Here is a 26,735-nt window from a genome sequence, read left to right as displayed (position 1 = left end):
TTTTATCATTGCACATAATTGAATGTGACAAAGTATTAGTAAGAACTTAAGGATAATAAGGTCCTTTCCACAGGACTCTGACAGTCTGAATCCCTTCTCTGATATGATAGGTTAGTACAGTAATTTTCAGGTAGACTGGATAATCTTGTAGTAAGGTTTTTTTGACAGGTTAGAGCTACTGTAGTAAAAACAAAACCAAAGAGGAGGTAGAATTTTAAGAGCGCAGAATGACTAAAGCCAACATGGTGACTTTGTGTAGCTGTGGAAAACATCTGAGGATCATGATCCAATATCTTGTCAGTAGAAGTTAGTGTCTAACCAATATGGCAAGAAAGAATGAGAGAGGCCGCATCTGGAATATTGTGTCCAGTTCTGGGCCCCTCAGTTCAAGAAGGACAGGGAATTGCTTGAAAGAGTCCAGCACAGAGCCACAAAGATGATGAAGGGAGTGGAGCATCTCCCTTATGAGGAGAGGCTGAGGGAGCTGGGTCTCTTTAGCTTGGAGAAGAGGGGACTGAGAGGTGACCTCATCAATGTTTACAAATATGTAAAGGATGAGTGTCTGGATGATGGAGCTAGGCTTTTCTCAGTGATGTCCAGTGATAGGACAAGGGGTAATGGGTGTAAACTGGAGCATAAGAGGTTCCATGTGAACATCAGGAAAAACAACTTTACTGTGAGAGTGACAGAGCACTGGAACAGGTTGCCCAGGGGGGTTGTGGAGTCTCCTATGTTGGAGATATTCAAGGCACGGCTGGACAAGTTCCTGTGTGATGTACTCTAGGTTACCCTGCTCTTGCAAGGGGGTTGGACTAGATGAGCTTTTGAGGTCCCTTCCAACCCTTGGGATTCTGTGATTCTGCAACTTAACTATGCTTAACTGATTCTTAACTGATTCTGTGGGAAGGAGGGATAGCTGATTGAAGTGTAGGAAACGAAGTGGGAAAGGTTTCAAGCAGGGTAGGGAGGAGGGAGAGAGGGAATTTAGTTTCTAGGTTCACCTTCAAAAGGATTTCGGATTCTAAATACCAAGCTTGCTTCTCTCCCACAGACCTATTGATTTACTGCTACTGTGTGGTTTAAACCACAAATTTAAGAAATACGAACTTGATAAGGCTGCAGCTATAGGTTATATTCTTTATGCTACCTGAATAATAACCATTTTAGACTTCCTGCAGAGCTGAGGCTATCCAATCAGAAATTTGAAGGTGTGGTGTATAAGGGAGACTGAAACACTGACATCTAAGCATCTGTCTTAAGGCATTCTGGGGATCTGTGTCAAGTTCCACAGTTTGATAGGTCTCCTGTTTCTCATCTGTGGCTTAGGCTGTAATGGCTCAAAGATGTTAAAATACTTGTGTCCTCCTGTGGTACCCTGAGTGTATATACTCTGCCTCTTGGACAATCCTATAAACCTCAGAATATACACCTAAGGTGTTTTCAGTGTTTCTGTGAGGGATAACACAGAGGAGCTGTTAGGCAGGCATTATTTGCCCCATCTTTGATCCATCTTTACAGTCTTCTAAGAATTCATGACTGTGAATGCCCAGTGGATTTCCAGGTCCTTTCTAAAGCATGTGTAATCTAGTAACAGCAGTCTGTATCATGAGAAATTGCTTGGTTGGACTCTGTCCCCAGGACTCCGCTATAGCCCCAGATTTGTTCTCCATAAAGCTTTGATTGAGTGCCGTAAGACTTACCTCAAGATGGAGTTTTCAAATTTTAATTAAGTGCAAGTGGTCCGCAGATTAACCCAGGAAGGAGGGAGACTAAACTCAGAATACCTTGTGGGCTACCACAGGGGTTGACTGGATCTCCCTTGGTGGTTTGGTTGTCAGGCTTACAGCACACATGTGCTCTGATACTGCAGCTTTATCAGTTCTGAACAAGGAAGGTCAAGTCCCAGGCCAAGTGTCGCTGACCGAGTCCTGTCTACATCACTCAGTCCATTGCCAGTTTCTCCTGCAAAGAGCTATTTAGAGTGGTCTGAGTGGGATAAGAGAGTGTAGCTAAAAGCTGAGTGATGCAGTCTATCGGAGCTCCCACGCTTGAGCTCACTGTCCAGCATTTGAGAAATGTAGATTGGGTATTAGCTGGATGGTGTGTTCCTAATGGAATGGAACTATCATCAAATTACACTCGGGTATCTGAAAGCTGTGAAATTCTGTTACCAGATGCATATTGTGATTCAAAAAGGAATTGTGTAATTCTGAACCCATCTGGATTGGTGTTGCTGATTTCCGCAGGAGTAGTCATAGCTTAAAGTTATGGCCCTGCTTACGTAACTTGTCAAGTAGGACAGAGCTCGAACTGCAGCAACCTAAGGAAGAGCTGGAACAGAACTTGACTCCTGTGATTAACAGGCCTGTCTCTGATGAAAGTGCCTCACTGTGCCATCCATTGAAAGGAACTGTATGAGTACACGGCCATTCCTGGATTAGTTAAACATTTTTCAAATGGCTAACACAACAAAGTAGTTCAGTCAAGTTCTCTAACTCACAAATTGCTATTGTGTCTGGTTCATAATATCCCTCTTCTACCATACTATAGTCTTTCTACAGGAACAGATGACACAGCCATCAGAGTATCCCAAATCACTGCTGGCTGCCTGCACACAAGGGCAAACCACCTCTGAACCATGTGCCAGTCTGGCCAGTCTCAAATGTTGTCACCCTGTCACCTGTCTCTGAACTACTCCCACTGTTCCCTTTTTGTCTGACATGGTAATCTGAGTATTTTGTTCTGAGCTAGAAAGTTTGCTTGTCCCTTGGTCTATGTAAAGAAATGGGTGAATAACACATTTGCCCAAATGGCACAGTTGGAATACAAGTAAAGTTTGTAGATATTGTGAGAGTTTATCTTTATGCTTGGTAAAATATAAATACTTGTCATAACGTCAAGCTTACCTTTCCATTGGGACTACAGATACTTTGATTTTTCCTTTTTTTTTTTTTTTTTTGGTAGCCATTTGATTCATGAGAAAGGCCAAAGGTGTAAGGACTTACTTTTATTGTGCAAATAGTTCTGTTGGTCTCTTAACTCCTTGTGCACATAAAGTGTTTTCAGGACCAAAATCGTAGGTGAAAAGTTGTCCCCATTCCAGTCACTGACAATTCTCAGTTACTGAAACATTGCTTGGTCTCTTGCATCAAATTGTCAAGCAGAAGTAAATCAGCAAAGCTTTCACAAATCCATAAGAAAAAACAACCTCAGAAATTTTAGAAGCCTCAATGCCACAATTTAGGATACCTCCTACAATTTATTTCCTCCTTCCTCCTCCCAGCCTGAATATAGGATTATAGTGCTATTTTTCCTAACAGTTGGAGAACATTAGGTTTCATGGTGGAATTCCATATTTCTAGGGAGGTTGCTACAATGAAATTTCTCTTATATTTGTGAGAAACCAAACATAGATTACACCTCAGCAAAAGGCTGGAGGTTTGTTTTTTCCCGTATTGACTTGCTGCATAGGGAAACATTTGAACATGGGTGTATCTTAATAATTTTGAAAGTGAAAAGCCTAATGTTAATCCCAGCTGTTGTGGGCATGATCTTTGTGACGTGAATACTTCTGGAAACCAGCACATAACAGGGAAATGGGAGAAAGAGCAGGAAACACTGCTGGAACTTACAAAGGAAAACAAATGCAGATGTACGTGTGAATCCTCCTGCTTAACACCTCTTATATTGTTATAAGCATAGAAATGGAAGGATAACTTAACACTTTTTGTTCCTGGTAATGAGCATGCACGTAGAATCAGAGGGAGAAATGTAGTATGAAAGTTTTTATTTAAATTGCACTAGAATTATTTTTCTTGAGGCCAGTAACTTATTTAGTGATTCAGAATGTTAGCAACAAGCAGTTGTTCTGTAAGGCAAATAACAAGCTGTGGTCGCTCACTCTTGTCTCCTGTTTTTCCTTTCTCTTCAACCCCCTGCAATATAAGGGAGGTAGCAAATATATAAAACAAGTCTAACACCTCAAGGCAGTCTAGCTGATCTATTTCTGTTGAGAAAGTTTTAGTGTGAAGTCTGCTACCAGGTTACAGTGATATAAATGTGCTTGCCTGAACTTGCAGTGAGAATGATCATTTATCACTGTGAAAAGATTTCCATTCATCTTCAAAATCCCCTCTCTGGCATGCCTAAGGTACCCTATTGTATGCACTTCATCTGTCAGAGAATGCAGTAGATCTAGAAGCTGCAGAGTTTTGAGGAAAGGTCCAAACCTAGGTCCCATGCTCTTGGCCTTACTGGATTAAAAATGCAGGAAGTTTATGGCTGACCTGAGGACTGCACTGTTTGTCTCCAGTGAGATCAGGGTGTACTGAATGGCTGGGCTGGTAGGAGGGTTCTGCCTGGAAAGTGACAAACACAGACCTGGCTAGGATTCACGTCTACGCGTACCCAGTGTGTAAGGAAACCTATGGGCACTGGCTGTTACGCTCAGAATCACTTTTAAGGGCAAAGAGGCTTGCCTTATGTTAAGTAAGGTCAAGAATTTCTTGTTACTATAGTTTAAATGTGAAGAATCTGTAATTATTAATACAGGTCTAATTGCCATGGAAAAAGAAAGAGTGACAGTGCAGTGCAAATTCTATACACACTGCTGGGGTTTTCCTCCTTTTCCTGCTCACCCTTCTCTGGCTCCCCAGCATCTGGAGGTTGAGGTTCTGTGGTCTGGGGTGTACAGGTGGATGTCGCAGCAAGTTGTCAGCATATCAACTGCTTCCTGGGACAGGTTTGACATTCCTGTGGATGGTTTCTTCTTCCTTGCTCCAGGATCCATGTGGAGTAATTTTTTTCTTTGCTAACAGGTTTTACACTCTTGATCTTTCTTCGTTGGTATGCAGCTGTTATGTCCAAATTTCCTGCCTGTATTGTGACATTTATGCATGTCAGATACTACTTCTTTGTTTCCCATTATCCTTAAAGCCAGTTTTGTGCAGCTTCCGGTCTGCATTTCTTTATGGGTGGTGTTCCCTATGGGTGAGCTGTGTGTAGCTGTGGAGTTGTCTGGCGCCAAGGCTCTGGCCCGCTCATGTTGAGTGCCCACACTCAGCAATGCACCTCATGTCTCCACTCTTGGTTGCACAGATTTCAACCTAGAAATCCTGTTTGTGGACTTTCTGTGAAGTTAAGGTAGCATTGAGAATTAAAGACGTTATTAGTTTGGTAGCAGCTGCTGAATGGTCAGTCACAGCTGCTTAGAGCTATGCTCGCCATGACAATACAGAGTGGTCTGTTCAGTCCATGAACCGTCCGCGGCTGCCGGAGCTTCGGGTGGGTGCCCGGGGACTGCCCGGCACGGGGGTGGGGAGGAGAGCCTGTGCCGCTGGTGCCCGCCAGAGGGCGCCACGGCTCCGCTCCGCCCCGTCCCTCCCCCCGGCGGTGGCGGCCGGTCGTGCCGGGCCCTGGCGGGGGGGCGGCACCGCCAGCAGCCGGAGGCCGCTCGCCCAGCTTTTGCGGCAGAGGCGGGCCGGCGAGCGCACCGAGCCCCGCTCCTCCGGACCCGGCCGTGCGCCTCGGCGGCCCGTGGCGACATGTCTCGGGAGCCCGGCTTCAGGCTCTGGCTCCTTCTCGCTGCGTGCGCTCACCTCTTCTTCCTTCTCCCGCTGCTCCGCACCCAGGGTGAGTGGCCGGGGGCCGGACCGGGCCGCCATGGCGAGGTGAAGGGAGGAGAGCCGGGGTACTCAGCCGCTCAGCTGAGGTGTTGAGGGGAGGAGGGCACGGGACGGAGCTGGAGAGCTGGGGGTGTCCTGGAGCAGCTGCTTCCTCGCTCGTCCGTCCCACCCCGTGGGGGAAGCGGGCGGGCAGGCGGCGGAGCCCCATCGCCAAAGTTTGTTGGAGAGCCGGGCTGCAGCGTTGAGCGGGCGGCGCGGGCTCCCCTCATCGGTCCCCGCTCACGGAGCCGGTGCTGTCAGCGCCGGACCGCTGCCCGTCCTCCGGGCCCCCTTCCGCACGGCGCGCGGGGAGCAGGGCGGCCCTTCTGTCCCGGGCGGTGCGGGGCAGCGGACAGCCCTCGCGTGGAGCCCGGCCCTCGGGGGACAGCCCCTTGAGGTCAGGGGGATCTCCGCTGAACAGCCAGCTGGAACCCACTCGTGCTGGGGTTGGGATCAGCGCCTCGCTGAGCGGAGTTGCTGAGGGGAGGTGGAAAGGCAATGTGGCCTGGGTAAAATGTCAGCGTAGAGAAAAAAACACCGTATTACTGTGTTCTAGAGATGTTCTTAACGTGTCTAGCCGACTGGGAGAAGATGAGAGGGGTTAGTAGTGTGTCGGCAGTTGGATCGCTACAGGCTCTTGGAGTCAGGAGCTGTTGCCGTGAGTGTTAAGAGACAGGAACAGATATTTACATCTGTTCTGTTTCCCATATAGTTCTGTTCCTGAATGCTTCCATCTCTGTCAGCAGAGGATGGTCAGTTTGTTCTGAGCTTCTGGATTTGTTTCTCTTCCTCTCCTGTGGCTTGTGGATTAAAATCCTGCAAGGGAAAATTGGTACAAGTAAATCCTGATTCCAGCAAAGTAAAACAGTGATATTTTGATTTTTCTCATGTAAACCCCTTTTTCTTTCACCTATGCAGCTTGGGCTTTGGAGGAGATCTAATACTCCACTGCTGTCCTAAAGCTGTGTTTCATTCTTTCCAGGATGAGTAGTTTTGCTCCAGTGCTTCAGCAAGGTATTGTAGCCCTGGTAACCTTGACCAGATTGTCATCACAGTCAGAGAATAGCAGCTTCAATTTTCCCTGTGTGTATGTGTATTTATTGTACATACATACATACCCACCCGCAGGTAGAAGGAAGCAATGGTAAGCTCTTGCTTGTGCAATTACCTCTTGTTTAGTAGGTCTCAATTAATGCTGGTATACAATTTGTTCACGGGACGTTTATTGCAGTATCATGATTTGCTTGCAGTTTTAAAAGTATCTTTTTAAATTTAAGTCTTTTCTTCCCTAAACACCCCATGCTTTTGAGACGACCAATCAGCCTTGCTCTTGGAAAACAGAAATAATATGAATTACATTTTGCAGAACAAAATAGCGTGTCTGATGGCAGCTAAGTCATTTCATAATTCTGGCTTGCAGGTGGCAGCTTGCAGAATGGGAGAACATATTCAAATGATTTTGTTTGGTCTAAATTCTAGGCAATCATAGGGGATAATGGTGATGCTTTTACTGCTTTTCTTTGCTTGCCTTTATTATAAAGATAGTGGTGTACACAGCACTCATTTAGACATTTCAGTGGTTTGCAGTGGTGATTTCAGCTGCCTTCTTCCCATGTGTGCCATTAGTGTAGAGAAATAAAATGAGTTGCTTTTATGACAAGCTTCAGATGCTGGAAATTTACTTGCATTACCCCCTCCACTTCCTCCTTCCCTCTTTCTTTAAATTGTAATTAAAAACTTAAAGAGATTATAGTTTAAATGTTTTGTCTGTACAACACAATCAATGGCTGTTAGTATTTGAAGTAGTTATTATTAATCAGGGGTTTGCCATACATAGGTCATAGAATCGTCACTTTTTTGTGGCTCATTTAAACTGACCCACAGCCCTGTGAGGTGTTTGGAATGACTCTGGGGTCAGTCAGCCCCAAATCAGATTGTGAAAAAGGAAGATAACAGAAGTGTTGCCTTTCTGCTTCAAATGGATTTTGTCTGTGAAAGGAAAAATGAACTCCTCAGTTTTTAACATCCTTTGCACTCAAAGAATGTAGACCTTTGGAATTTGTTTGCACTGGGAAGGGTAGTACTGAAGAAAGGATTGCATCTACATTTATAATGCGGTATTATATCACTATATATCTACATACAATATATATTAAAAATAAATATATAATTTATAATTATATATAATAAATATATAATATATATTAAAATACAGTATACTGTATTTAAATACTCCAGTATTTACATCCATTTTCCTAATAGTTTGTTGGCACATATGCCTGCAGTTCTGCTGCTAAACAACGATAATAAATGATTTTTGCATTCTCATGTTATAAGCAAGTCTGTTTACTCGAGAAAAATAAATAGGAATTGAAGCTCCTTACATTACATTCTCTGATTAAATTTCAGGGTTTTGAATGGAAAATCCAAAATGTTGTCTAGCTTTTTCAGTGGATTTTAGTTCTGCTTTCAAAAGAAATAAAGATAAGATTGATGAAAATAAAGAGCTTTATTTCTAAAATTTCTTTCATTTTTCCTACTTATCCGCAGTTTTTTAGCATTTAGCAAAAGGAGGGGAGGGCTGGCAGTTGACACGTTGAGCTTTTCTGCTTGTGCCAGATGATGTGAATAGCTGTGTGTGTTAGCAAACTTCAAAGTATGCAACGCATCAAATAATGACATAACAAAAACAAAATTAAGAGGTGCATTTAAGACAGTGCCTTGCTGGTTTTTTTTCTGCTTTAGAAAGCTTTGTTTGCAGGAAATGGTGCAGTTAATCATTCTAGCCTTTTTGGTTACTGTGATGCCTAGCAGTTTGAACTTCTACCAGCTAACCAGTTTCTTCTCTCAATGCTTATTTTCCCTGTGCTCTGTGGTAAGTCAGTGGTCCCTCTGAGCTATGCTTGCACTGCATCAAAAAACTCAAAAGGGACTGGAGGAAATTCTGGATTTAGCAAAGGTACCTCTAGCTCCGGAGACTGATGTGTGTCTTGGGGAGTTCTGTACTGAAAGAAATCTGTTGCAGTTGTCTGAATTAATAATGATGTTTGGAAATGGAAAGTTACTCTTTTGTTATAGGAGCATCTAATAGCTCCCAGACATAGATCATGCTTGTTTGTGCATGTGCATTTTACAGACAACAGAAAGATATCCTTGCCACAGAGAGTTTACTTTTCTACCTGTGTTGTACAACTAATCTGGTCACTAGCTGCGTGTGTAGTTAGAATTTTTCTATTTGGGTTCTCCTCCTGGGTGTGAATTGTGGGTGGATGAATTAATCTTAGAAATGTTCAGTTGTGCTCAGGTACTACATTTCATACCTACCCTGTAGCTCCTTTGTTGATCAGTTGTATGCCAGCCACATTTACCACATTGCTCTGATGCCACCCTTTTCCCAGTAAATCCTTAGAAGAGGGTACTTATTTCCAGGCTGAGATATCATGTTGCTCAGACAGAACAGTCCTGACCATATGTTAGTAAGACTTGAATTTTACTCCGCAAGTGCATCCCAGTTTACTTCTTAAGACTGCTTTACTCATATCAAATTATGTGTGCAGAGCAGATTTGCTAATAAGGTACTAGAGGGGCCACAGCATATTTGTTGCTGAAATAAATTCATACAGACTGCCTTAGTGAAAAGCTTGGTTGCTGCTGTGTGAAGACTGGAGGCTTTTCTTCTGGTCTCTTCAGGGGTCTGCTAATCTGTTTAGTGAATGGTTCTTCAGTCGTTTAAAAATAGTCTGAACAGTTCTTGTCTTATTAAAATGTACAAAGTGGAAAAAGTCTTCCTGGAATATTTAGTGTAAAAGATAACAAGTTGCTTTAATGTGTTTATTTGTTGGAAAAGAAGGAGAGGCTGTATGTCCGAAATCACTAGGAGTAAGAGTAGTGGTATAGAGAGACACTTCAGCGTTCATCAGAGATACTGGTTTGTTTAATAAATGATATGTGTGAGTGTCGAAGTTGCACTGTATGTCATGGCAGCTGCAACAGAAGTAATTTTTAGCCAGGCATGTCCAGTCTAGCACTGTCCTCAACAATATAGAAAGATTGATGTGGAAGGTAGTCCAGGAGAGCTGGTTGATTTTTCCAGGTTCATCTCCTGCAAGCTCGAGAATGGTCCATCCCCATGTGCAGGAAGGCAAGCAAAGATGGCAGGAGGCCTATGGACATGGACAAGGAGCTCAAAACCCAGACATGAAAAGGAAGCATGCAAGAGATGGAAACAGGGTCAGGTCATTCCAGGAGTAATACGGAGACACTGTCTTGAGAGCGCAGGTATGCTGTTAGGAAAGCCAGAACCCACGTGGAGTTGAATCTGGCAAGGTATTTGACTTGTGAAAAGCAAGAAAAAGGGCTTCTACAGATGTATCAGCAGCAAAAGGGGAGACTAGGGAAAAATGTTTCTGAATGGGGGGAGAGACTTAGTTAAAAGAAGCACATGGAAAAGTGTGAGGAACTCAAAACCTTCTTTGCCTTGGTCTGTACTGGTAAGACTCACCTTTGACAGTCCCAGGCCCCTGAAACACATGGGAAAGTCTGGAGCAAGGAAGATTTACTCTCACCGGAGGAGGACCATTTCAGGGGACATTAAAACAAACTGGACATGCAGAAGTCCACAGGACCTGACAGGAGGCACCCACAAGAGCTTGACAGTGTCAATGCAGGCCACTCTTGGTAATCTTTAAAACGTCATGGTGACTGAGGAAGATTCATGAAGGATAAAAGAGAGCAAATGTCGCTCTTGTCTTCAAGGAGGGCAAGGAAACGAATCTGGGAAAACTATAGGTTGGCCAGTGTCATCTCAGTCCCTGGGAAGGTGACAGAGCAAATAGTCCTGGATACTATTACCAACCAAGGAAGGACAAGACAAATATGTGAAAGGACAAGAAGGTGACTGGGGATGTCAGGGTGTTTTTATAAAGGCCTGACCAACCCAAAAAACTTCAGTGATGAGAGGAGTGCTTTCATGAAAGTGGGGAAAGCAGAGAATATTGCTTATCTCAACTTTAGCGCAAAGTTCAATACTGTATTGTGTAATGTCATACACAGACTGATGAAGTGTGGGCTAGATATGTGGATAGTGAGGTGAATAGGAAACTGACTTGCTGGGCTCATGGGCTCTGATCAGTGGCATGGTGCGCTCTAGGGGTTGATTATGGCTGCAGTAGTGTTTAATCTCTTCATTAATGGCCTTGACAGCAGGACAAGGTGAACCCTCAGCAAGTTTGCAGAAGAATTAGAATGGGTAGGAGGGGTTGATACACCAGCTGCCATTCAGAGGGACCTTAATGGGCTGGAGAAACAGGAAAACAGAAAACTTGGACAACCAAGTTCAACATAAGGAAATGACAAGTCCTGCCCCTAGCAAGGAAGTCACCCCATGCACCAGCGCACACTGAGGGCACACTGTTTGGAAAGCAGCTTTGCAGGACCTGAGAGTCCTGGCTGGCAACAAACTGTGAACCAGCAGTGTGCCACTGTGGCAGAGATGGCCAGCAGCCTCCTGGGCTGCATTAGGAAGAGTTTCCAGCAGGTCGAGGTACGTGGGTCCTTCCTATCTGCTCAGCTCTGGTGAGGCACATCTGGGATGCTCTGTCCAGGTCTGGATTCCCCAGTACAAAAGACACATGGATACACTGGAGTGAGCCCAGCAAAGAAACATGAAGATAATGGGAGCACCTGACGTATGAGTTGAGGCTGAAGGAACTGGGAATGTTCAACCTGGAGAAAAGAAGGTGCAGGGAGGATTTTACCAGCATGTGTAAATACCTGATGGAGGCAGTAAAGAAGACAGAGCCAGACCCTGTGGGGCCTAACAGCACATGAGGTAGCTGGCACAAACTGAAATACAGGAAACTCCGTCTGAACTGGGTTTTTTCTTCTTTTTTTTTTTTTTTTTTCTTTTTACTCTTAAGAGTGATTCAACACTGGAAGAGAGTGCTTGGAGAGTTTATGGAATGTCTGTCCTAGGAAATACTCAAAACCTGACTAGACAAGGTCCTGAGCATCCTGCTCTCATGGGGGGTTGAACTAGTTTAGCTTCAGGAATCTTTTTCAACCTCAACAATTCTGTGGTTCTGTAATATGAAGATAAAGTAGGTTGTCAAAATAATCCCCTGAAGAGGAATTAGCTGTGCTCTCAAAGACATAGTATGCAATAGGTCTTTTTTTTTTTTTTTTTTTTTTCCCCAGATTATCCGTGTGTTGTTTGATTTGTTTGAAGGATCATGTGCATTAATATTTTATAAATCTTAGAAGCAGTGTGGCACAGGGTTTTAAATGTTGCAGTGAAAGAAGCAGCATCTTTGAGCAATCCTGGTCTAATGGGAGGTGTCCCTGCCCATGGCAGGGGGATTAGAACTAGATGATTTTTAAGGTCCTTTCCAAGTATAACCGTTCTATAATCTCTTGTCAGTCACAGTTGTTTCAGGTCTCTCATGCTGTTCCACAGCTGAAAGTCCTGAAAATTCTGCTTGTGTTCAGTTTTGTAACTAAGCTGAATTTACTAGGTGATGCTTCTTCAGGTTGATACTATGTAATTACCACATTTCGGGGTGTTTTGTGTTGATCTTGTAATTAGGATCTTGTAAAGTAGATGATGTGGGTCTGGTTTGTGTAGGGAAAGATATTCCTTATTTGGAGCTGTAAGTACTGTTACATTGGGAAAGAAGGAGGAAAGTGATCAGAACATGCTGTCAGCAAGGGTTATGATAGGCATATTGAGGTATTCTCTGTGCACTTTTGAACTAGAAGTTCAAAACATTTACTTGAGGATAACATTTGGGGGAACACTCCTACTTGTACTGTTTTCTTCCTCCTGGCTAAATGCCTTACTGAAATGTATCTATGGTCAACATGAGTCTACTGGTTTAGAATTTTAGGATGTCTGGATCTAGTGGTGTGATTTGAGATTCAAATTAGTCCAGACCTGAAATGTAATTGTGAAATTGTGAATTTACTCCTAGACGCTTGATGAAATTAGGTCTCCAGTTGAAAGAGCATAGGGATATAGCTAATTAGAGATGGAGTGCCACAGCCTTTGGACAATCTTGTCTTCTTGCTTTTCTGCATTCCAGATTTCCAGCATCTCAAAGGAATTGACAGTTGCTAGTAATTCACTTTAAATTATTATTGCTTGAAATTGCTTTCAGACTTGCAGTGAGACACTTCACTGAATCTGTTGCTCTTTTTCTGCCCCAGTTTTTAAGAAACCCATCAACTTGACCATGATGACTAGTGTCTTGAGTTACTTCCAAATTATAGCAACTTACTTGCGTTTGCATCTCTTAAGTACCTTTAAGAAAAAGACTCCTGTCATGGTTTAAGCCCAGGCCGTAAATCAGAACCACGAAGTCCACTTCCCCCCCCACCTTTCTTCCCTCCGCTCCTGGAGGGACGGGGAGGAGAATCAAAAGAATGCAGCTCCCACGGGTTGAGATAAGAACAGTTTAATAACTAAGGTATAACACAAATCACTACTGCTACCACTAATAGTAATAATGATAAAGGAAATAACAAGCAAGAGAATACAACCGCTCACCAACCGGTACCTCACCCCCACCCTGCCATGATCCAGCCCTTCCCGGAACTCTCAGTTCTATATCCTGGCCATGACGTGCTGTGGTATGGAATACCTCTTTGGCTAGTTTGGGTCAGGTGTCCTGTCCCCGCTTCCTCCCGGCTTCTCCTCCTCCCTGGCAGAGCATGAGACTCACAAAGTCCTTGGTCAGTCTAAACATCGGTGTTATCAGCTCCGTTCCCAGGCCGAAAGTCAAAAACACAGTGCTGCAACAGCTACTAAGAAGGAGAAAAATGACTGCTACTGCTGAACCCAGGACAGTATCCACCCCTTATTTCATACCATTCACGTCATGCTCAGATCCCACATTTTCCATATACCCTCACTCTCATCTCAGTGCACTCTTATCTTAGTGCACAGACCAATCCCTATAAAGCTGCTGAGTCCATTCGGTCCATGATGGTGGGCTCCATCTCTTGTAACAGTCTTTCAGAGCAGGAGAGGCCCATTGCAAAGTCCACCCCTCGATCATGAGTCCATCTCTATGTTGCATCTCCGCCCTGATGGATGGGCCCATCAGGCTTAAAATAATTCACCCTCCCCTGCAGCAGTCTCTGCAACTTGTCATTGGGGACTCCACACAGCTGCCTTCCATCTCCGACGCTTCCAAAGCACTGGAGGGGCCCAGTGGATTAGATACTCGCCCATACTGTCCCACACACCGTGACACTCATGGCTGTCCAGCCTTGGGGAAAACCTCTCAGTCCCTCTGTATTGTCTAAACCCAGACAAGACCCAAACCTGACTCTGCTTAACTCTCGGGATCAGACAAAATGGTCGTGGGTAGAACACACTCTGTGTGTGCGCCAACATGATGATCCCCATCACAATCAGCAGGCAGGTCCCAAGGGTACCCAAAGGCCATTCAAAACCTTCAAAACTCTCAAATGGTGCTGCTGTGCTTGTCACTGGGGCTGGTGTAGCTGCTGTGCTTGCCGGCGCTCTCACCACCAGCTTCGCTTTTTCTGAGTCCAGATCTTCCTCCTCTGCCTTGCTGGGAAATGCTGCGGGGTCTCCTGCATCCTCCTGCGGCTCAGGCTCACGGGGCTCGGCGGACGGCTGCTGGGGAATGCTCTCGGCCGCCGCGGGGCTGGGCTCGGCTGTGGGGCTCGGCTCCTCCGCCGCCTCCTCCCGCTGCTCGGCAGCCGCCTCCTTCCCGGCCTCCGGCCCCGCTCCCGCCACCGCTTGGTCCCCGGGGCCGCTCTCCCGGGCCGCTTCGGCCGCCGCAGGCTCCCGGGGCCGCTCCCCCTCAGCTCCCCGCAGCCTCACAAAGACGGACGCGAGGACGAGGGCCAGGACGGTGAAGAGCAGCGGGACGGGCAGGTACAAGTCCGCGGCCACGTCCATCCCGCCCTGCTGCCGGAGCCCGCCCGCATTACAAGCCATTACCGTAAAATACAATGAAACAAGAACCTTAGCACAAGGCCCACACTTGATAAACACTAACACAGCAAATACCGGCTCTAAGTAAGCTACAGCATACTGAAACTGTGGCATCAAGAGAAACAACTTTGAGAGCCAATAAATCAGCATTGTGCCTCGGTCAGATCTGTCGTTATCTCAACCCTTCGAGCCCCACGTTGGGCGCCAAAAAAGAACTGTCGTGGTTTAAGCCCAGGCCGTAAATCAGAACCACGAAGTCCACTTCCCCCCCCACCTTTCTTCCCTCCGCTCCTGGAGGGACGGGGAGGAGAATCAAAAGAATGCAACTCCCACTGGTTGAGATAAGAACAGTTTAATAACTAAGGTATAACACAAATCACTACTGCTACCACCAATAGTAATAATGATAAAGGAAATAACACGCAAGAGAATACAACCGCTCACCGACCGGTACCTCACCCCCACCCTGCCATGATCCAGCCCTTCCCGGAACTCTCAGTTCTATATCCTGGCCATGACGTGCTGTGGTATGGAATACCTCTTTGGCTAGTTTGGGTCAGGTGTCCTGTCCCTGCCTCCTCCCGGCTTCTCCTCCTCCCTGGCAGAGCATGAGACTCACAAAGTCCTTGGTCAGTCTAAACATCGGTGTTATCAGCTCCGTTCCCAGGCTGAAAGTCAAAAACACAGTGCTGCAACAGCTACTAAGAAGGAGAAAAATGACTGCTACTGCTGAACCCAGGACAACTCCATATGAAGACCCTTAGCAAAACTTTCCTATGTTAAATGTAACTACTTTTACAAATGAGCAAGGTGAGTCAAACCGATTAGATGACTACATCAACAAGAAAAAAAACTCACAACCCAGAACCCTTTTTTGTGATGATTTTTCTAATATGAACCAGAAGTGTATGTATAAGATGGTGTCAGTATAAAAGGTTTAAGATAATGCTCGGTCTGTGCAAATTAGCTCTTTGGGGTCTCTGTTCTTTTTCTAAATGTTTATTTTCTTATACATTAACAAGGTTGACTGTTGTTCAAAGATGGCATTCCAAGCATGTGACAGCTATCTTAAAGCTTGATAGAAATTTCTGTCAGGTGATGTTAGTTTCTGTGGTTCCAAATGTAGCTTTGGTACTCCAAACGTAAACCTCAAGATAGAGTCAAGTGTAGGTGTCCCTTTATGTTGTTGTCAAGTGAACTACTGGACTGAACAGATTTTATTGTTTTGTTTTAATGGGATTTATTTGTCTTGAAGCCAAGATAAATTGGCTTCACATCAAAGAGGAATGTATAGGAATAGAATTGTCAGGCAGCAAATATATAAATTCTGTAAGAACGGACTGCCTTATGTACATAAGGATTATGACAAACATAGTAACATAGAATGTGAAAATATTCCTAATTTTTTTTTTCTTTTCCTGCAGAACTTTGTCAGGTGTGAAAATGAGCTCCTATAAAATGAAAAAAGTCTGCTTTTTCTTTCAGCTTTTGCTGTAATTCCTGAAGGTGCAGAAGATGAGACTGAAATACCAGTGCTGCAGGTAATAAATGTTAATTGCCGGAGCAGGAACATTTTATAGACATTATAAAATCATCTAGGAGATACCAGAGCAGAAGGCTCAACATCTGTGACATTGATTATTTTGATCATTGACTTCAGTGGTACTAAATGTCACATAATGTCTTTCTGTTCTGTGTACCATATGAGATACCTTTAATGGGACACAAATTGCATGTAGCACTACTCTTCTAGTATTACTAGGATCTTAATTTGTCCCATGGATTCTTAGCATTACTAGAATAAACTTACTCTTGGCAGTTTTGGTTTCTATCTTATGCTGGATTTGCTGACTTATGCTGATATTTGTGTGAAGAGAAATAGGTTTGGAGGGTTTTGTTGTGGAACAAAATTATAATTTAGAAAACAATTTATTTTCTTTTTTCCAGGGTCAACTGCAGAGTGCATTGGAAACTTATAGTAAAAAAACCCATGGCAACTTTGCACTGCTTCTACAAGTCGATAGCGTTATTGCTGTTGAGAACAGGTTTTGGGTAGTTTTCATTAGTTCAGACATGGGGTTTGCTTTCTTCTTGGTTTTCTTAAATATCTAGTACACTGAGAGGGAAATGGCTGCCTCCCTGCTAAATCAGCATTATTGCATTTTGCTGCCCAAGCCATGGCTCAAGTAAAGCTTGCGTATGAAATTTCGAACCAACAGGTTAGAAGTAATAGTCAGAACTAGCCTCAGCGTTAAATAACGTAATAGGTGTTAGGTGTGTATGCATCTGTTTCCTTCAACAAACTTCTAGCTACCTTCTTTTTTTTTTTTTTTATATATATATATGTGTAACAGAAACCTATGTGTGTATAAAAGAGGCTTAAGGGAGGAAAATTAAAGTCTGGAATGAATCAAGAGTTAGAATCTATAAATGCCATTCAGATCTAGTGATCTCACATCAAATGCAATAGAAGCATGGTCTGAGATACGTATTTCTAAACAATTCTTGGTGTTGATTATTGCTATATCTACAGTAATTTTCATAAATGAAAAAAATCCCTTATTGCAAACTGCTGGTTTGCTGCAGTGTCTAGGAGACTATGTAATGTCATTCTGTTTTCATTACTTGTAAGTTACTGCTTGTCAAATTCAATTGCGGTTTTAATCTAGCTGTTTATAATGTTATTATTCCTATGTAGGATGTAATTTATGAAGGCTTTCCTCCTGTTTGGGTGTTTCAAAACCTTCCCTCAGATGAACCCTTCAGGCCAAAATACTTTTTTTTTTTTTTTCCTTAATTTTAACAGGGAAGTGATAATGGGCAACGATGGTTTTGTTTTAGTAAAGGTAACTGTAAAATACAGCCTGTTCATTACACTGTGTACCACAGAACACATACTGTTTTGTTTGCATAGAAAATTAATCTTCCCCTGTTGTTTATGATGCAGATTAACTTTAAAATGTGTGTGTATTATGCTGTAAGATGGCAGTACTGTGTATAGTCATCAAAATAATTTAGGATTATAAGATTTTTTTCAACTTTATTGACCTCATCAGAAAAAAAGAGTCATAAACATGGATGCAATGCAGTCACTCTTGAAAAGGTTTTGCAGATGGGTACCAAGGAAGTCAGAGCTTAGGCATTTCAGTGTAAAAGTCAGTTCTGAATAGAGGAAGAGATCATCTGATGCAAGTAGGACTAAAAGGATTAGATGGATATGATATTTTAAAAAGGGGGGGAGGAAAAATGTGTTTATAAATAGGAATTAAATCACAAGGCTAGGAAAACTGCAAAAGAGCCTATTACTGAGGAGTGCCTTGTATGGCGTTTCTATCTGAAGGTCTTAAAACACTTGAACCAAGATAAATACCACAACAACCTATGCAATTAGTAAAGATGATCTTGATTTTTACACGTGAAGAAACCAAAGCACTGAGGTGCTGTTACCAGGGAGAAATTGGGCAAGAAATGAAGGCTCTGTTTTCCTTCCTGTGATTTTTGTAGGAAGCATATAGCTATTTCTCCAGTTCTATCTCTCTACCAGTCTTAAACAACACCTTTCTACCCAGCCTCTGTTATGTAGAAGCAATTGAGTATGCTCCTAGGATATTTTTGTATGTGTGTCTTGGTTTCCTGGTTAACGATGCAGATGCAGTGTCATTGTTGTCTGTTCCTCAACAGTCTGCTAAAATGCCATCACAAATGTATGTAGGTGATACCTGAGTAAATCCCAGTGAAATCATGTTATGTGCAACAGCCTTTTCATACTTATTTGTCTTGATGTGAATTGCTCTTGAGTCTTCCTTTAGGAATTGTGTTTCAATAGATGCTTGATAGTGGATCAAATGAGTAAGAGTGTGTTGAGGATTTTTTACACACTGTATTATAAAGCTCCATATTCCAATATTTGTGCTCAGGAGATACATGTATATAAATATATATATATATTTATATATATATAAAGTCATGGCATTCTCTTTTTTTTCCTATTATTCTCTTACTGTATTGTCTAAGTAATAGTATATAAACATGTAGAATATCTGTTCCAGTTCTTGATGAAAAGCTTTTTACGTTAGTTTTTATTAGTTCTTGAGTTAAAACTTCTGTGTGTGCATTTACAATCTGACAAATGCTTTGACTCCCTGTGTTTATAGAAATATTTGAGTTTTTGTCTGTATCCTTATTTTGCTTTCTCTCCTTTCATCTAGAAGTCTAAAAAAAGTGGAACAATTAGTAAAATAAGCAGAGGTAAGTACTGTACAGTCTGTGTTTGTTTTCAGTTGTGGCTGCCTTTTTAGTGTAAATAAAGTATGGTTATGCTTTGAAAAGTGACTGTGTGAACAGTGCCTAAATGCTCAACAGCATTGTTAGTTAGTTGCTGATTCCCAAGTATTTCATCTTTTTTTTTCTTTGCTCATGTAGTCTCATCAAACAGAAGTTTCTTGATCTTTGTGCTTGCAATTATTATAGTTAACCAATTTTCTGAAAATGTGTGCTTGCACTTTGAAGCTGATGCATTGCTTTTTGTGGTCCATAATATGTTAAAATCAAATTTCATGATACTTAGTAGCTGTTCTTGAGCAAAAATTAATATGAAACTGAATTTTACCATTCTGCTAGGCTCTCGTGGTACTTGTAATAAGTAGTGTTACTATAAATTACTTGTAACAACTTGTAATAACTTTGTAATATCTAAAAGAAAGTATTTAAATATTTTATATATATTTAATAATTTTTTACTGGACATGAGATAAATTATGAGAAAAAAATTCGTCAAGCTTCTGCCTTTTCTGAAAAAAAGTCTGATGTCCTTCCAGCAAAAAATATACAGACTTGAGATAAGGACTTGCAGTCTCTGCACTGTAGCCTAGGTCTGCCTCTGCTTTACTACAGCAGCTCAGTTCTTAAAGCAACTTGGACTCTTGATGGTACTTCTCATTCTTCTAAAACCTGAGCACTTGATTCTGCTTGTTCTTAAAGAGGCGCCTTAACCATGTCTCTGTTGTAGCAGTTTCTGAGTAGTTGCGTGTTCATTCTGACAGCAAAGCTGAACACAGAGATTTGGCATGCTTTTAGTGGAATTGCTAACAGAAGTGTGAATGGTGCTGAGAAGATCTAGTTTTTGTTTGCTGGCTCTTTTGAACTTGGTTTCAAGCTATGGCTCTGACACAGATAACCACTTTTGTGGAAAATAACAAAGTGCCTTGTCTCATTTATGTCCCATTTTGCCACTGAAAGCTCAGGACCTGTCACTGGAAGCTTTATTGCTCTGTTTCCCTGTTAACCCAACCTTTCCTGGTGTCATAGACCATTTCTTCTTTGTGTTCTTTCATTTCTTTCTGTGCAATCTTATAGACAGGTGTTAGTTGCTGCTCTTATTGCTCCCAGCAGACCTGCTGTGTCTCAGTTTGTAAAACACCCAGGGAGGCATTGACAGACTCCTTTTTTTGGCTTTTGACAGGACAGGGTTTTCATCAGTTTCAGTATGATCTCATTACTTAAGAAGGTTATAGTTAGGAATGTTACAATCTAGAATCGTGGAATCAGAATGGTTTGTATTGGAAGGGACCTTGAAGATCATCTAGTTCCGACCCCCCTGCCATGGGCAGGGACGCCTTCCACTAGACCAGGTTGCTCAAAGCCCCATCGAGCTTGGTCCTGAACACTGCTAGGGATGGAGCATTCACAGCTTCTCTGGGCAACCTGTTCCATTCCTTCACCACCCTCACAGTGAAGAACTTCTTCCTAATATCCACTCTAAATCTATCTTCTTTCATTTTAAAACCGTCCCCCCCCCGTCCTATTACTACAAGCCCCTGTAAAAAGTCCCTCTCCATAATTCTCATAGGCCCTCTTTAGGTACTGGAAGGTGCTCTTAAGGTCTCCCTGGAGCCTTCTCAAGACAAGAATGTCATGTGGGACAGTGTCCAGATTTTTTACACAAGTCCAGGTAGATGAGACTTAGAATTATAGAATGGTTTGGATTGGAAGGGATGTTATAGATCATATAGTTCTAACCCCCCTGCTTATGCCACTGGCTTGTCATCTTTGTGGAAAGTTACCTTGCTTAATGTTTCCACAAGCAGCATCACATCTGTCCCCAGATGGTAGGCTACATTACTGATGAGCAATATTTTCAGGTTTTAGAATATTTGAATAATAAAAGCAAATCTTCCCTTGAAGTGAGGCAAGTTTCAGGGTAGTGTGCAATGATTTTGTTTTGTTTGGAAACTCAATGAAATACTAAGCTTGGGAGTGCAAGTTCTCTAGATTTATCTGCAGTCTGTGGAAAGAGAGGGACACTTCCAGAGGGCTGCTGAGATCCAAGAGAGGTTGAGTCATTCCTTCACCACAGGAGTATCTACTAGCTTTTGGCTGTGGGTTAAGGGCGTATTTGTTTAGGGAGTTTTCTGTTCTTTGTTTTCAGAGTGTGTTAAATGAGAGAAGAAGAATGAAGTAGTCTTGAGGATTTTTTTTTTCTTTGATTCTTGTGAGTATGGTGATGTTACACTTCCTCTGATCTGCAGATACCTGCAATATTCTGGAAGGATCAAAAGCACATTTTGCAGTTACATCCTTTTAATGTCCTGCCTGGCCTAGTTCTACATTTCATCTAGGCTCTCTAGGAATTCATGAGGGAAGTTTGGGAGGAAAGGTGAGAATAACATGCATGGTTTAAATAAGTTTTTTTTCTTCTTTATCAGAACAAATGTGTAGGTGATGAACCTCTTTTTTTAAGTATGCGTTAGGACACATCATGAGCTCTGAAGTGGTAAGCAACATACTTTATGTATTACAAAAGTATGAATGGGTGTGCAGTTGATGGAGAGACAACTGGATACTATTATTTCAAATTTCAAGAAGTAAACAAGTGTACTAATATTGTAGTGTGTTTGGATTTGATTATAAAGGATTTTTTTGATGTTATTAATTTTACTAAAATTCAGGAAATAGAAATACTGGAAATATTCAAACTGTGTTGATAAGGGAGTGTTTGAATTTAGGATGACTTCCAGTTCTCATGCGGCAGACCATAAACAGGAATCAGTCATTACAATGCTTATGGCATACATGATAAATAAGCATGCACACAAAGATGTGATTGTATGTCTGTCTATATATATGCATACACTGCCTTTAATCCAGAAGGATCCCATTAACTTTATATAAACATGAATTATTATTCCTAGAGTGAAAAGACTTCGCTTTACTTTTAACTCTGGAAGCTGTATACTAGGCTGTAATGATCTGCTCAAAGTATAAGAGCTAAAAGATTCTGATCTAGAGTTTCAGGTGATTTTATGATTGGCATAAAAGGAGGGGAAGTCCTACAGAATATGCAAATGGCCTAATTCTTCTAAACTCACATTGGAAGCTGAGTTTTCTGGCCTATGCAGTAGAGTCTGGTTTGTGAGTTAAATCATCAGTGCTTCTGCAGTTTAGGTTTTGTCTCAATAAATATTGAGGCATTTTGTCCTTCTCACTGGGTTTTCATTTTACAAATATTCCATTTAGCTTTAAACAAATTAATTTTTTTTTTTTTTTTAATGTGAACTTGCAGTATTTTTCCATTTGAGATTTTTGAAGATACTTTCCAGACGTATAAGTGTCTTAGGGAAGCAAAATAGAAAAGAAGGGAAGCAAAATAGAAAAGAAGACATAAAGAGAAATAAAGTATCTGCATATCAGTAGTTCTTTTAGATGTTAATCCTCCAAAAGGCTCCATTCTTTGTCTTACTTGGTTGACTACTTCTCAACTTGAGAAACAATTTAGGTGTTTAAAATTATGCCTATTTTCTGTTGACATCTTAATACAGTGAATATTTCTTTTTATGAACTATTTTAAAGTGCCTATAGCAGATGAAACTATTTCCATTGGATTAAAGCAGTAACACCAAAGGAAGTGTTAGGTTACTTCTAGACAGTATTCTACTGTGGATATCACAGCTGTTGTTAAATGTACCATAAATGAAACTGAGTGTAATTCAGATGCTTGCATTCTGTTAAATGTACTGATCCTAAACCAGTAATTATATAGAGCAATGTAGCTTTTGCTTTTTATCTCTGGGGAGATTTGCAGTGTTCTGTGTTTAGATTTAGCCCTTTGACTCTCGCATCAATGAAGTGTAATATTAATTTTTGCCTTAATTTTAGTTTTCACACAGGAAATCTAGCAAATAGCCTGCTATTCAGAAGTTTATATTGTGCATGGGTGTTTTTAAGCAGTTTGTTTGATGGGTCAGAGCATGAAGGAATGCTGCGTAGGAAAAATGTGAAATCAAAGCTGATAGCTATGTAAGTGCTTATGCCATCTCCACAACTTTTATCGCCAGAAATCTCACACAATTTGACATGTTCAGAGTTCGTCTTGGTGACTAAGCAAGGGAAAAAGACTTTCAAGTGAAAAATAGAAGAACATTTTAACTGCAGCTTTGAGCTGTCATCAGTCTAAATTAGCAAGTAACTGTTCAGAGGAACAAAGAAATGTAATCAATCCTCAGGTTTTGGACATGGTAATATTCTCATAATCTTGGCAAGGATACTTGTGGCTAAAGCTCTGTTGCCACTGTTTTTCTTGTGATCTTACTTCATGTGCTCAGTTTTACTTCTTTTCCTTGAGACTTTTTTCTTGAGAGTTTTACTCTTTTTCCTTCTTTGGACATTTGTTTTCCATCTTTGTTCTGCTGTTCTTCAGTCATTCTACTGCACTTACCAAGTTTGCATTCTTAATATAGAGGTCAAAATCTCGATGTGACGCTAGGATCTTTTAGGTTGACTTGATCTATGATGCAAGAATATACTCTAAGAATAAATATTGCATGATGTAAAACTTCAATCTATACAGTACTGAAACTGCAGATTTAAAGTGTTGAAATAATCTGCTGCCTGATGAGAAGCTTCATGTGCTTCCTCTAAGGTCCTCTGTCTTTGGGATGTTTATCTTCACAGACATTGCTTGTAGGAAAATGCGGCAGCTTTCAGTCAGCCATGACTCTAGTTCTCTACTGAGCTCTCATGATGGGCTGTCTTCAATTTGGTATCTCCTGTATCTTACTGACAGTTTGATTTCAATGAAATACCAGAAGGTGTTCTTAGGAAGCTCTCCTAGAGGTTTTGTATCTTTATTTTTCCTTTCATATTTCATATATTGCTAAAGATGGTGGTCTTGAAGTATTGCTCTTCTGAAGTTTGACTCCTACATCTTTTTTGTTACCTATATATTTTTTTTGGTATGCGCTTCATTCCTTCTCCATGTTTTTTGGCATTCTGAACAGATTCCATGTGACTTTAATTTCTTTCCTTTTGATACTGACTTGTCTTGGAGTGATGTCATCTATAGGCAGTAGCTGAGCAGCCTTTTCTGTGCTGTCTCCTTGATGAATTAACGAGAATCTGCTATTCCTTATGCCTGATATGACTGTCACCTTGAGTGACAGACTTAAATGCAGTTCTCAGTCCTCCTGATCTCTACTTATCTCCTTGAACAGTGGACAACAGCATTGCTAACTTTTTGTGTTCCTTATGCAGTAATTGGTCATTGACTTGGACCTCTTCAGTTATATTCTGAGTTTTCTCGTCTGCATGCTTTCTGCATAGTATCTGTAAAATTCAACCTTTTCTGGCCAAACAAACAGAAACTGCAATATCATGCAGTTCTTATCTTGTGCCTTGATTGCTGCTTAGTTATGGTCTTGGGTGGGTTGTACAGCAGAGGTCAAACTTGTCAAGAATTTTTGAAAGGGCATCTGTCCTCTCCTCTTCCTTTTACCTTTTCATCCTCTGTTGTCCTCTGCTGTGTTCTGCTTCTGAATGGGGTCATAATCTGCTTGTTTTTCTTAGCTTTCAAAGTGATGAAGGATTATTTGGTCTATTATGATCAAGAAAATCTTGCGATTGGCTTCATCACCTACTTGTATTTTTTAAGAAGCACCTTCTCTATCCATAAATGTTTGCAAAGCTACTGCATTATTTTCTTTTAAATTTCTCACCATCTCCTGTCCCATTGAAAGTTCTTAACTGTGGTGCCTTTAAACACTGTAAACACATGTGAGATGTTGGTACTGTCCTATCAGATAAGAGTATTCCCTCATTCTTATGTGTGTGTCTCTCCATCTGATATTTGCTTCTGGGTAGGGTTTTAAGCTCTTTATCGAGGAAGCATCTTTTCTGTTTTGTGTTTATGCCTTGCCTGGTGAGGGATTGCTCCACCAATTGTAGACCTTGCTGGTCTACAATTAACAGCTTTTAACTCTGATAATAGGAGTACTGGTGATTTGGAAGAAAAGCAACTTCATGAATGTGGCTATTAACCGTGGGCACAAGATCTGCTGCAGATCTTCTAGTCGTGTCATGCGTTTTATATGTTAATCGTTAAAAGGACCATTTTGGATTTATTTTTGTGTTCAGTTAGGCCTTTTTACTATTTCATTAAATGTTTGTATAACTAAAGAAAAGTTGCTATGTAATAGATTCGCCCCTATATATCTCGGTTCTCACTAGCTTTGGAGAAAAGATAAAAATAACCTCTTCTGTCTTTAAATCTTCTTATTTTCTGGTTTGCAGAATTAAAAGAAATTGTATTTATCATCCAGAGTCAAAGTAATTCTTTTCATTCCAAGAGAGCAGAAGATCTAAAAAGAGATATTTTAAAACAGGCTGCAGATCTTGGAAAGGTATGTTTAGATAATACAGTTTGCACCTTGTTATGCATGCTTTTACTGCATTTTACTAAAAATACTGCTTTCTGTTGTGCCTTTTTTTATTCCTTTTGTTAATTATCTTCTGTGTGCTTGTAAGAAAACTATTTCAGTGGGTATTTATTGATTGTATGCTGATTTATCAATAAATAATTCTAATTTGAGCTGTCTACCTTTTTGTATAACAGCTTTTTTTGTTTTGATGGCATTTGATGAATACAGTTTTCTGATATGACTCTAGTGTGCTTAAAAGAAAGATGCTTTCTTTATGAAATTAAAAACATAATAATTTAAGTAATGGAATAATTTTAGCCGAGTACTTCATTTTGTTAGAGATGTTGAAACTTAAATGGCTTTAAACTGTCAGAGGGAAGATTAGGGTTAGACATGAGGAAAAAATTCTTCCCTATAAGGGTGGTGAGACCCTGGAAGAGGTTTCCCAGAGAATTTATGGTTGCCCTGTCGCTGGCAATGTTCAAGGCCAGGTTGCATGGGGCTTGGAGCAACCTGCTCTAGTGGAAGGTGTCCCTGCCCATGGCAGGGGTTTGAAACTGAATGAGCTTTAAGTTCCCTTCCAACCCAAACCATTTTAGGATTCTGTGATTCTATGAAGATGCTGCAATGTAGGTTTTGTCAGAGTTTCACTGCCCAGCTGTAGCATTGTGCCAATAGAAGAGCATGTGTGTGGACATTGAAATCCTAACACAGGATTCCCTACATCCTACAGCAATAGTCTTCCACACCTTACTTGCTTACATCTGTACTGGCTCCCTCCCTGATGCTGTACCTTCCCTGACTACTTATTCTTCTGCCATCCCCACTGCAGACTGCGCACTCTGCCTCTCACCTGCTGGGTGGGCCATGCTGTCCTGCTAGCTGCTTGGAGTTATGCAAGTCTGATTTTGACTTAACACTAATCTATTTTACTTGTGAAGCTTTATCCTAGAGAGAAAAGATTATAAAGAGGCTTATATTGAAAGTCATAATTGAAAGTTACATGTATATAAACAATGCTTTATTTTCCTTTTCTTTAATAATAAGAAAAAAGTAAAAGGGGCGTACATCCCCTGATATGAAATAGCTTGCTGTGAGCTTATTGGACCCATTTTTCAATTCCAGATTCTTTGTTGCAAAGTAAGAGGTCTGATTTAGATTGCCTTATATATCTTGGTCTTGGAATGCCTAAATCAGATTCCTGGATGTTTTAGGCTGCATTTATCCAAGCTTATCAAACCTTTTGTAATTAAATCCATTCTAAATGCAATTTTTAATCCTTTAATGAAATCAGTCATGTGAACAGCCTTTGTTCTGTGGAGTTCTGCTCTGAATTTCAGAGTCCTCTTTGGGACTGAGACAAGTGTTCAGATACAATGTTCGCAGAGAGGATTATGACTTCAGTGGTTAAAAACA

The 26,735-nt window shown here is 41.5% G+C and overlaps 1 protein-coding gene across 1 annotated transcript in view; it reads left to right on the top strand.

Annotated features, from left to right (window-relative positions):
- Positions 1-5,543: 5,543 nt before the first annotated feature.
- B3GLCT (beta 3-glucosyltransferase) overlaps positions 5,544-26,735 on the top strand; it is a gene marked incomplete at both ends in the record, with an annotated part of 53,219 nt that continues 32,027 nt past the window's right edge. Inside the window, 4 exons of the mRNA XM_080613836.1 lie at positions 5,544-5,631; positions 16,114-16,169; positions 18,837-18,876; positions 25,192-25,301. Coding sequence (XP_080469962.1) covers positions 5,544-5,631; positions 16,114-16,169; positions 18,837-18,876; positions 25,192-25,301 — 294 coding nt within the window. The remainder of the gene's footprint in view (positions 5,632-16,113; positions 16,170-18,836; positions 18,877-25,191; positions 25,302-26,735) is intronic.

Source organism: Psittacula echo (genome assembly GCF_963264785.1).
Source record: "Psittacula echo genome assembly, chromosome: 3".
NCBI classification, from domain to species: Eukaryota; Metazoa; Chordata; class Aves; order Psittaciformes; family Psittacidae; genus Psittacula; species Psittacula echo.
This window is presented reverse-complemented; position numbering and strand designations above follow the sequence as displayed.